General features: G+C 38.2%; 1 protein-coding gene across 1 annotated transcript in view; it reads left to right on the forward strand.

Annotated features, from left to right (window-relative positions):
• Positions 1–6,164, forward strand: part of LOC21388116 (receptor-like protein kinase 2) — a 44,428-nt gene extending 38,264 nt beyond the window's left edge. Inside the window, 2 exon segments of the mRNA XM_010108382.2 lie at positions 2,232–5,175; positions 5,491–6,164. Coding sequence (XP_010106684.2) covers positions 2,232–5,175; positions 5,491–6,014 — 3,468 coding nt within the window. The 3' untranslated portion in view covers positions 6,015–6,164.
• Positions 6,165–12,500: the final 6,336 nt, after the last annotated feature.

The raw sequence follows: 12,500 nt of genomic DNA on the forward strand, positions 1-12,500 counted from the left end.
GACCAACGCTTACACGATACAATCTCACCGGCAAACCAAGAATGGATCGACGAATTTAATAGATTAACTTTTAATTTTCAAGATGATCCTTCTGCTTCATCTTGATAATTTCTTTGTAAATATTTATTTACTTTGTAATTTCTAATTTGTATAGTGTTTATTGTAATTTGTAATCTTGTATAGACTTTGTAAGTTCATCAAATTTGTAATTCGTCCCACAATGATTGCACTCTTTTTTCCTTACCAAGTTTTTATCCCAATTGGGTTTTTCTTAGTAAGGTTTTCTTGGTAAAGTTTTTAATGAGGCAATCATGAATTACAAATTTAAAAATCAATGAAGAAGTACTTTTTTTTATATAGTTCGTTCGTGTCGTGTGTTCATTTCATATTTCAAATTGTAATATACACAATTACACATTGTAATTATACAAATACTTATTTCAACAACACAAAAATATAATATAAAAAAAAAAAGCGGGCAGCGGGTCGGGCAGCGGGCAGCCCGATGACCGGGCACGGGCAGGCTTCCTCTGCTCGAAGCCCGTCCATGGGAATTTTCGGGTCGGGTCGGGCAGCCCAAATTTTCGGGCAGATCGGGTTCGGTCATCGGGTAAAAATTCAGACTTTTCGGTGGTCACGGGCGGCCCGTCCAAAGTTTCAGCACTAGTCACAATCAAGTTATAAACTTTAATAGGTAAGTCAATAAATGACTTTGCTTAAACAAACTTTAATAGGATATTTAGTATAAGAATTCGTATCATGATTCGAATTATAATTTATAATTTATTATAATTTTTTTCTTATAAAAAATACACATAAATTAAAAATAATTTTAAATCATAATTTTAAATCTAAAAAAATACACATAAATTAAAAATAATTTTAAATCATAATTCTAAATCTGACTAACAACTTGCCAAAAAATAAAAGCCCAAAACCGCCAACTTTTGCAAACCATAATTATCTCAACTTTTTTTTTAATAAAAATTAGGAAAATAGTAAGAAATAGGCCAATATGAAAAGCTTAAGAAAGTATATATGTTAACTTTTAATTATAAAAATTAATAGGTCATAAGTTGTCAAGTTATGGTTTATAACCATAAGTTATGGACAAACTTGTTAAGTTATGGTTCATAGCCAGACAAGTTATGGACAAAAACCGAAAATAACTTGTCAAGTTATGATTCATAACGAGATAAGTTATAGACGAAAATAATAATTTAACCTATTTATTAACTTATATAAACTATTAACCTATTAATTTTAATTTATCTTTAATTTTGACCTATTTTTTTCTTTCTTCCTAAAAATTATTAATCAGTTGCAAAATAAAAAACTCCGCCAAAAAAATATAAACAAAAACGTCAGTTATAAAGAAAATATGTAGAGAGAGAGAGAGAGAGAGAGAGAGGAGAGCACAAGTGGATGGCTGATAACTGAGAAAGAGTCAAAAAATGAAGAGAGAACTGTTGCTGAGTAAAAGCCATTCCCAGGAGTTCATGGCTGAATGGAAGCGCTTACTTGTCTGTTTCTTCCTTCAAAAAACACTTACTTGGAATTTGAGCTAACTGCTTACATAGAGAAATATATTATATATTGTACTGTATATAATAACATTATAATAATCTCCTTATAATAATCTCCTTAATAAGTCTTACTGGAGTCAGAAAAAAAAAAAAGCAAACCACGAAAACACACACACACACACACACACACATATATATATATATATATATATTTGTGTGTGTGTAGAAATTGATGGGCAAGTGGTGTTTTCTCTTCCCCTGCGCGTGAACCCACCAAGCGAAACCCGTTAATATTCTATTGTTTTAGAGAGAGAAAGAGATAGTTTGAGAGAGAGAGAGAGAGAGAGAGAGAGAGAGAAGAGCCTGGGGTGGTGGTGGTGGCGTTGAAGGTGGTGCAGTTTTTGCTGATCTCTAGGCATATTGGGTTATTCTCTCTATTCATTTTTCTTATTTTTCTTTTGCTCTCTTTCATTACTTTATACCGTTTAAGTACTAAACTTGGGTTTGAGTATCAATGTGAAACTGCGTAAACAAAAAAAAAAAAGTTTTGAGTGTGACTGGGTTTTGTTTCCTCTGAGTTTGAGTTCAAAGCAAGAAAAACAGAGTAAAAACAGATATATATATATATATATATAGAGAGAGAGAGAGAGAGAGAGAGAGAGACCAACAGAGTAAGTTAGAGAGAAAAAGAGAGAGGCTGCAAAGCCCAATGATACAATAAACCCGAGGAAGAAAAAAGATTAAGGTTTTGGGAAATTGAGGCAAATGTCTTCCATGCCCAGCTCGAGGCAATCTTCTTTCTTCTTCTTCTTCTTCCTCAACTTATTTTCTTCTTCTTTCTCTGCAAACCATGAAGCTTCTCTTCTCTTTTCCTGGCTTCACTCCTCCAAAACTACTTCTTCTTTTATCTCTTCTTTCTCTAACTGGAACATTCTGGACGAAAACCCATGTAACTGGACCTTCATTTCTTGCTCTCCAAAAGGTTTCGTCACAGAAATCACCGTCCAATCCATTCCTCTCCATCTTCCTTTACCAGCCAATCTCTCTTCCTTTCATTCATTACAAAAACTTGTCGTTTCTGATGCCAATATCACTGGAACAATACCAGATGAACTTGGTGACTGTAAAGAATTACAAGTCCTTGATCTTAGTTCCAACAGCCTTGTTGGTTCTATTCCTAGAACTATTGGCAAGCTTGGGAAACTTCAAGACTTGATTTTGAACTCAAACCAGTTAACTGGGAAAATCCCGGTTGAGATAAGCCACTGTTTTGGCCTAAAGAATCTGCTGATTTTCGACAACCGGCTAAGCGGGGTTATCCCGGTGGAGCTCGGAAAACTGACTAGCCTTGAAGTGATTAGAGTCGGTGGGAACAAAGACATTGTTGGGAAAATCCCGGATGAGATTGGAGACTGCTTAAACTTGACTGTTTTGGGGTTGGCAGACACTGGGATTTTGGGGTCTTTACCGCCATCGTTGGGGAAGCTCGGCAGGCTTCAGACACTCTCAATCTATACCACAATGCTGTCTGGTGAAATCCCTCCTGAGATAGGTAACTGTTCTGAGCTTGTGAACTTGTTTCTTTATGAGAACAGTTTGTCTGGTTCTATTCCTAAAGAGCTTGGTAAGCTCCAAAAGCTAGAGGAGTTGTTTATGTGGCAGAATAATTTGGTTGGGTCAATCCCAGAGGAGCTTGGGAATTGTAGTAGCTTGACAAACATTGATCTCTCGTTGAATTCGATTTCGGGTACTATTCCATTGTCCGTAGGAGGGCTTTCAGGGCTTGTGGAGTTTATGATTAGTAACAACAATGTGTCTGGTTCAATACCTTCCAATTTTGCAAATGCAACTAATTTGGAGCAATTGCAGCTTGATACTAATCAGATCTCAGGCTTGATCCCGCCCGAGCTCGGAAAACTGTCCAAGCTAAATGTGTTCTTCGCTTGGCAAAACCAGCTTGAGGGAAGCATTCCTTCTACTTTGGCTGGTTGTGCTAGTCTCCAGGCTATTGATTTGTCCCACAACTATCTCACTGGTAGTGTACCACCTGGTTTATTTCAGCTTCAGAACCTCACCAAGTTTTTGTTGATTGACAACGACATTTCGGGTTCAATACGTCCCGAGATTGGCAACTGCAGCTCTCTTGTGAGGCTGCGGCTTGGAAACAATAGAATCTCCGGCGGCATCCCTAGCACAATCGGAGGGCTTAAGAGCTTGAACTTCCTTGATTTGTCTGCGAATCACCTTTCTGGGGAGGTCCCACATGAGATTGGAAGCTGCACAGAATTGCAGATGATTGACCTAAGCAACAATACTTTAGAAGGTCCCTTGCCTAATACATTGTCCTCTCTGTCGGGACTACAGGTCTTGGATGTTTCGGTTAATCAGTTTTCTGGTCAGATACCGGCAAGCCTTGGTCGCCTTGTTTCGTTAAACAAGCTCATTTTGAGGGGAAATTCATTCTCCGGATCAATACCGTCGTCTCTTGGCTTATGCTTGAGTCTCCAATTGCTTGATCTGAGCAGCAATGAGCTCACAGGCTCCATACCTGTCGAACTGGGGCGGATTGAAGCCCTTGAAATTGCTTTAAATCTCAGCTGCAATGGACTTTCCGGGCCTATCCCGTCTCAGATATCTGCACTCAACAAGCTTTCCATTCTTGATCTGTCACACAACAAGCTTGAGGGGGATTTGATTCCATTAGCAGGGCTTGATAATCTTGTCTGTCTCAATGTCTCTTACAATAACTTCTCCGGTTATCTTCCGGACAACAAGCTTTTCAGGCAATTATCACCAACAGACCTTGAAGGGAACAAAGGGCTTTGCTCTTCAAACCGAGATTCGTGTTTCTTGAGCAATATTGGAAGGACAGGACTGGCGAGAAGTGAGAACAACGTAAGGCGGTCACGGAGACTTAAACTGGCAATAGCACTGCTGATCACTCTTACAATTACAATGGTAGTTATGGGAGTGATTGGGGTGATTAGAGCACGGAGAACAATTCGAGATGGCGAGGATTCAGAAATGGGAGACTCATGGCCGTGGCAATTCACTCCATTCCAGAAGCTCAACTTCTCAGTTGATCAAATACTGAGATGTCTGGTGGACACCAATGTAATAGGAAAAGGATGTTCAGGGGTTGTTTACCGCGCTAACATGGACAACGGTGAAGTCATTGCAGTTAAGAAGCTATGGCCAACTAGTACAGCAGCCGCAGGCAATGGATGTAACGACGAGAAATCTGGAGTTCGCGATTCATTCTCAGCAGAAGTGAAAACACTCGGCTCAATCCGTCACAAGAACATTGTTAGATTTCTGGGATGTTGTTGGAATCGAAACACGAGGTTGCTCATGTATGATTACATGCCTAATGGGAGCTTAGGCAGTCTTCTCCATGAGAGGACAGGAAATGCCTTGGAGTGGGAGCTTAGATATCAAATTTTATTGGGTGCGTCTCAGGGCTTAGCTTATCTACACCATGATTGTGTTCCTCCAATTGTTCATAGAGACATCAAGGCCAATAACATCCTTATTGGTCTTGAGTTTGAGCCTTATATTGCTGATTTTGGACTAGCTAAGCTGGTTGATGATGGCGATTTTGCTAGGTCCTCAAACACTGTGGCTGGCTCTTATGGATATATTGCTCCAGGCAAGTATTCTCCCAATTCATAGAGTAGTTCATATTTTTTATATTTGGTTCTCATGTTTGTAGTGTTATTTTATCTTGAGAAACATATTTGTACATGTTAAGAGTTTCGCGTATGAAAACAACTTTACCTGCAATATGCAAGTTTTAATTGTCAGATCACATCAAAATCTTATCATATTAAGAAAAGTATAACAGTTTATCAAAACTTGATAAAGATCTTAAGGTAAAAAACTGTCGTATTGGGTATTTTAAGAATACTCCTTAAAGTACTCAAAGATTAGTTTTCTTCGTTAACATTTACTCCTCTTCCTTCAGAATATGGCTACATGATGAAGATCACAGAGAAGAGTGATGTGTACAGCTATGGGGTAGTTGTTTTAGAGGTTCTGACAGGGAAGCAACCGATCGATCCAACAATACCGGACGGCTTACATGTGGTGGATTGGGTGAGACAAAAGAGGGGAGGCATTGAGGTGTTGGACCCAAGCCTACTCTCTAGATCAGAATCAGAGATAGAGGAAATGATGCAGGCCTTGGGAATAGCCTTGTTGTGCGTAAACTCGGCTCCTGATGAGAGGCCAACCATGAAAGATGTGGCGGCAATGCTCAAAGAAATCAGGCATGAGAGAGAGGAATATGCAAAAGTTGATGTGCTCCTAAAAGGGTCTCCTGCTGCAAATGATGGCCAAGAGAATAAGAGTGGAGTTTTGGCAACAACTTCATCTGCAGCGGCAGCAATGGCGATGCGAAGTTTGTACACGAAAAGCAACAACACAAGCTTCTCTGCTTCCTCACTTCTCTACTCATGTTCCTCCAATGCCAAAATGGGATCAAAGTGAGTTGTTGTATTGAACAACATATAGCCAAAAATCAAGAGATGTGTGTTACCATTTTAATTAGTTTATTTTAGTTTCAAAGAAGCTGTTTGTTTCATTGATGTAAAGAAAAAGGTTGATATTTGTAATAACTAAGTGCAGGGCAAAAATAGAGCCAACAAAGTGCAAGGTTTTCTATTTATTTTTTCTCCCTCTTTCTTAGCAATAACATAACGTTGAGTGCAAATCTCACTATTTGTTTATGCAAGTCATAATATCAACGGCAAGGAAAAAAAAAAAAAAACTTGGTCAATTTTTTCCCCACTCATTTCTGAAATTCATATTATATTAAGGAGTTTTCCGGTCTAAAATCAAAACCACGTGTTTATGAAGTTTTAATTTGATAAAAATCACATCAAAATGAAAAGAATACAAAACTAACCGAATATTGTGATGGATGGTTCAATAATTAAATCATATTAATAACTTATTTTTTAATACCCTACCATATATCAAAAGCAAATTAAAATGAAAAGAAAAATTGCAAGACTCACAATGAAGATCTATATATAGCCTAAAGCAGTGCAATAATACGGAACGGATACAAAAAATTTTGTACCTAATTCAAGAATCTATCCGAAAAGAATCAAGTAAGAAAAAAGGTCCATGAATTCGAGAGTGAAAAAGATCAAAGATGACATGACCTTCAAAGTTCAAATCCTGTCAGGTGGGTCCCAATACATCAACTGGGTCTCTCTCTCTTTCTGCTCTCCACAAATAAATCCTTGCATGTTGCGCTGTGACAGTATAATGATTTCCGCCTTTTTTTTTTTTTTCTAGGGGAGTGGGGCTCTGTGTCTCTGTGTTTTTATTTTTTTAAGGTTCGTTTACTTCATTTATTTGAGTTTATAATTTGAATTAAAATATAATTTTATATAAAAAATTTTTATTATAGTAAAAAAATTAAATGTGATTATTTTTAAAAATTTTTTATTATAATAAAACTCAAATTGATGAAATAAATGGGACCTAATTTCTCTTATTGGTAAATACAGACAACAGCATATATTTTATTTGATTCCTAATATCGCAATTTGTGCACCTTTTAAAATATTTTTTTTAGACTGCTGTGTTTCTTTTCACATATGCACAGGTTTTTTTCTTTTTTCTTTTTTTTTTCCTGTACAAAAAAGTGCAGTGGACCACTGCACTTTCAGTGGCAGAAGTACACACACAAGTGTTTTTGTACACAATTTCTTTTCTTTTCTTGTTTAGATACAAGTGATCTATAATAATTCATTTTCCACTTGGTGGTTGACAAATAAATTTATGACCATTTAATGAATTTTTTCTAAACCGGATAGCTAAAAAAGGTGTTATAATCGAAGAATTCTCTAGCAGAAATTATGAGAATTTTTGGTAAAGCATGAAAAGAAGGGACTTTTTTAGGTACTTTAATATATCGATACGTTAGATTTTTTGTCCGTTAAATTTATATAAAATTACGTAAAAATTAAAAAGTATGCAGATCTAATAATTAGAAAAACTTAACCTATTAGTAAGTCAGGTATATCAAAAAATCTTCCTAAAAAGAATACGTTACTGGTAAAAAGTTATTTTGAATCATAAGATCTTTATCAGCATGAGGATTTGTTTTTGCATGTTGTCTTTTTTAGTATATGATGTTGACTAGATTTAATGTTCAACAACACTTTTGTTCTACCTCAAACACTGCTTATCATTATTTTGCGTGAAATTTATTGACAAATATAACAAAATAAAATAATGAAAAAGAAACCGAAGCAACTAGCTATCGATGGAATTGTTGAAAAAATGGCTTATTAAGCCATTTTAAATGCTCATTTTGAGGCCCATATTTGAATGTGGCACAATAGGTTTTTGAGACGGGTCTCAATGGATTTGCGTTCTCCGTCACGAGGAGATCGAAATCGAGTATTCATACACTCAAAATGGTTTTTGGGTGAATGAGAAATTGATGGTCTAAGTATGTTACTTGGAATGCTAAATGTAGAAGGAAATTGCCAAAATCCCACATTGGCTAGGAGTGAAGCCAAGGTGGTGTTTATAAGTGATTGCACTTTGAAATCTAGGTAAGCATGTATACCAGAGAGGCTCTCTCACGTGCAGGGGGGGTGCGAATCACGATCCCAGCAGATTGGGGCCTAATGTGTGCGCCTGCGACCTGCGAACATGAATGCCGGACCGGATAACCTGCTCCGTGCGAGCTTATTTTTGCAATTTTTATTTTTGCTTCAGCCAAGACCTTCCAACTTCCAGCTGTTTGCCCTTAGCATAAAGTTGTGCTTAATGGCTGGTAAACGAGCTTAATGGTGATTTAAGAGGCATAATAGGACTTGATGAAGGGGAAAACCAAATTAGGTTTATAGAGACCTTAATGACTTCGGTTTTATCATCAAGAATCCGAACCTTAGTGAAGAAAGGTGGCTGGATTCATCCAGGGGAGATTGAGAGGGGTTGGTCCTGTAATAATGTGTCCTTAAATCCCATTAATCCATGTTTTGTAACATTCTTGATCAAGGGCCTATATAAAGGGTTCTCCCCATGAAAGAAAGGACACACATTTTCAGAAATCTCTCCCTCTCTCTTGGTTTCTCTCTTGCTTCTGAAGTTTTTGTGCTTTCTTTGTGTTCTTGTAGTTCGGTTTGGTGATAGAGGGAAGGTTCAAGTTCTAGTCCGCCAGACAGTTTTGATAGTGCATCGACCTACCGTCGTTGTCGTTGTATCCTGGGAGACCTTAATGACTTCGGTTTTATCATCAAGAATCCGAACCTTAGTGAAGAAAGGTGGCTGGATTCATCCAGGGGAGATTGAGAGGGGTTGGTCCTGTAATAATGTGTCCTTAAATCCCATTAATCCATATTTTGTAACATTCTTGATCAAGGGCCTATATAAAGGGTTCTCCCCATGAAAGAAAGGACACACATTTTCAGAAATCTCTCCCTCTCTCTTGGTTTCTCTCTTGCTTCTGAAGTTTTTGTGCTTTCTTTGTGTTCTTGTAGTTCGGTTTGGTGATAGAGGGAAGGTTCAAGTTCTAGTTCGCCAGACAGTTTTGATAGTGCATCGACCTACCGTCGTTGTCGTTGTATCCTGGGAGACCTTAATGACTTCGGTTTTATCATCAAGAATCCGAACCTTAGTGAAGAAAGGTGGCTGGATTCATCCAGGGGAGATTGAGAGGGGTTGGTCCTGTAATAATGTGTCCTTAAATCCCATTAATCCATGTTTTGTAACATTCTTGATCAAGGGCCTATATAAAGGGTTCTCCCCATGAAAGAAAGGACACACATTTTCAGAAATCTCTCCCTCTCTCTCGGTTTCTCTCTTGCTTCCGAAGTTTTTGTGCTTTCTTTGTGTTCTTGTAGTTCGGTTTGGTGATAGAGGGAAGGTTCAAGTTCTAGTTCGCCAGACAGTTTTGATAGTGCATCGACCTACCGTCGTTGTCGTTGTATCCTGGGAGACGGACGTCATACGTTGCCTCAAGCACTCACCGGAGCGGACAAATCTGCTTTAAGGAAAACGTGGTTCACGTGCCTCGACATCCTTGCAACTCTCATTTCTGAGTTTTGGTCAAAAGGTTGAATTACAATTGTATGAATTTCGGATTTCTTCTTCCTTAACTTGTTCCTTTTTTTGTATTATCCACTATTTCGGCTAACAATCTTAAAACAAATTCAGATTTATACAAAGGAGGTTTTGCAGGGAATAATAAAAAACAAGACCAAAACGTTTTCAGGAAAAAGGAAAAAAAAACGTTTTTGTTGTGGTTGTTCGAAATTCTGACAATTTCCTTACTGACTTGGAAATTTTGTTCTTAGAAATGGCTGATAACATGAACGTGGTTGTTCCTGCTGGAAGCAACACTATGACGCCTGTGCCGTCACCTGTGGGACAAACGTCTGTCTCGGTCCTGACTCCCGCTTTGACCTCGACGCGGCCCCCGCCAGTCTCGGTTTCTGTGACCACAATGAAAAGCCTGATAAATTCAGTGGGCTGAATTTTAAAACTTGGCAACAAAAAATGTTGTTTTATTTAACAACATTGAATCTTGCGAGATTCTTGAAAGAGGATCCTCGTACTGTTAGAGAGGATGAAGTGGATGCTCAAGCATTCCACGCGGTTGATGCATGGAACCATTCTGACTATCTGTGTCGAAACTATATGCTTAACGGCTTGGCTGATGGGCTTTACAATGTGTATAGCTCAAAGAAAACAGCTAAGGAATTATGGGAATCTTTGGATCAAAAATATAAGTCCGAGGACGCGGGTGCTAAGAAGTTCTTAGTGGGCCAATTCCTGAATTACAAGATGGTGGACTCGAAGACTGTCATTAGTCAAGCTCAAGAGCTCCAATTGATAATTCATGAAATACATGCTGAGGGAATGGCCATTAGTGAATCCTTTCAGGTAGCTGCGCTGGTTGATAAGCTACCCCCTCCTGGAAGGAATTCAAGAGCTATCTGATGCACAAGAGGAAAGAGATGACCGTTGAGCAATTGGTTGTCAGGCTTCGCATTGAAGAAGACAATAGGTGGACTGAGAAGAAGTTCTCAAATGCAACCGCGAGCTCTGCTAAGGCTAATGTGGTGGAGCATGATAGCTCCAAAAAGAAGGGAAAGTCCAGATCCAAGTTGGGACCAAAGGGAGGAATTGTCAAGAAATTCCAAGGAAAGTGCTTCAATTGTAACAAGGTTGGGCACAAATCGGCAGACTGCAGGCTGCCAAAATGAAACAAGGATAAGGAGGCCAATGCTGTGGACACCATTGCCAAAGACGTGTCTGACATCAGCTTATCTGTTGTGGTCTCTGAAGTGAACTTGGTCAACTCCAATCCAAAGGAGTGGTGGCTCGATACTGGGGCTACAAGACACATTTGCTATGACTAGGCCGAGTTTGCTGATCTAGTTCCGTTGGAAACTAGAGAGAAGCTTTTCATGGGCAACCCTGCAACTTCTATGATCAAGGGCCAAGGAACAGTGTTCTTGAAGATGACCTCGGGCAAGGAAGTGAAGCTCCACAATGTGCTTTATGTGCTCGACATCCGGAAGAATCTCATATCCGGGACAATGCTAAGCATGCACGACTTCAAGATGGTGTTTGAAGCTGATAAGATAGTTTTGTCTAAAATGGGAATGTATGTGGGAAGGGGTTATGTAAAAAGAGGCATGTGGAAAATGAATGCCATAGTTGTAAAACCTAAGAAACTGAATAAAAAGAAGAGTCTTCTGTTTATATGCTTGAGTCTTCTAACTTATGGCATGGTAGACTAGGACATGTTAATTATGATACTTTGCGTAGATTAATTAACTTGGATCACATACCCACATTTCATATCGATTCAAAACGTAAATGTGAAATTTGTGTAGAGGCAAGACTAACAAGGTCATCATTCCAAACGATAGAAAGGAATACTGAGCCACTTGATCTAATACACAGTGATGTTTGTGACTTAAAGTTTGTTCAAACTAGAGGTGGTAATAAGTATTTTATCACTTTCATTGATGATAGCACAAAGTATTGCTATGTATATTCGCTGAAAAGTAAAGATGAAGCTGTAGAAAAATTTGCTCTCTACAAGCAAGAAGTGGAAAATCAACTTAATAAAAAGATTAAGATGGTAAGAAGTGACCGAGGTGGTGAATATGTTGAACCATTCAGTGCCCTTTGTGCACAACATGGAATTATTTATGAGGTCACACCTCCATTTTCTCCCCAATCGAATGGCATTGCTGAACAGAAAAATCGTACCTTAAAGGATATGATGAATGCAATGTTAATAAGTTTGTGTTGCCACAGAACATGTGGGGGGAAGTCATTTTATCAGCTAATTACCTTTTAAATAAGGTTCCGTGTAAGAAAGTCGATAAAACCCCTTATGAATTGTGGAAAGGAAGGAAACCTACCTACAAATACTTGAAAGTGTGGGGGTATTTGGCCAAGGTAATGGCACCAACACCAAAGAAGATGAAGATAGGTCCGAAAACAGTTGAGTGTATCTTCATTAGGTATGCTCATAACAGTATCGCATATCGGTTCCTTGTGCACGAGTCTAAAAACCCAGACATACACAAGAACACGATAATAGAGTCTAGGAATGCATCATTCTTTGAACATGTATTTCCATGTAAGACTAAGGAAGATGAGCCAAGTTCATCAAAATGAACTTTTGAGACTATCATAGAAGATTGTAGTCAAAATTCTGGAAATGATGAAAATATTGAAATGGAGGAAGAGCCTAGACGAAGTAAGAGAGTAAGGATAGAAAAGTCTTTCGGACCGAATTTTCTAACTTATATGCTAGAGGCTGAACCTCAAACATATAAAGAAGCTGTGAGCTCAACTGAAGGTCCTTTATGGAAAGAAGCCATAAAGAGTGAGATAGATTCCATCTTACAAAATCATATTTGGGAACTAGTAGACCTTCCACCAGGAAATAAACTACTAGGTTTTAAATAGATTTTTAAACGAAAA

The sequence above is a fragment of the Morus notabilis genome, unplaced genomic scaffold, assembly GCF_000414095.1.
Source record: "Morus notabilis unplaced genomic scaffold, ASM41409v2 Scaffold447, whole genome shotgun sequence".
In the NCBI taxonomy this organism is placed as follows: domain Eukaryota; kingdom Viridiplantae; phylum Streptophyta; class Magnoliopsida; order Rosales; family Moraceae; genus Morus; species Morus notabilis.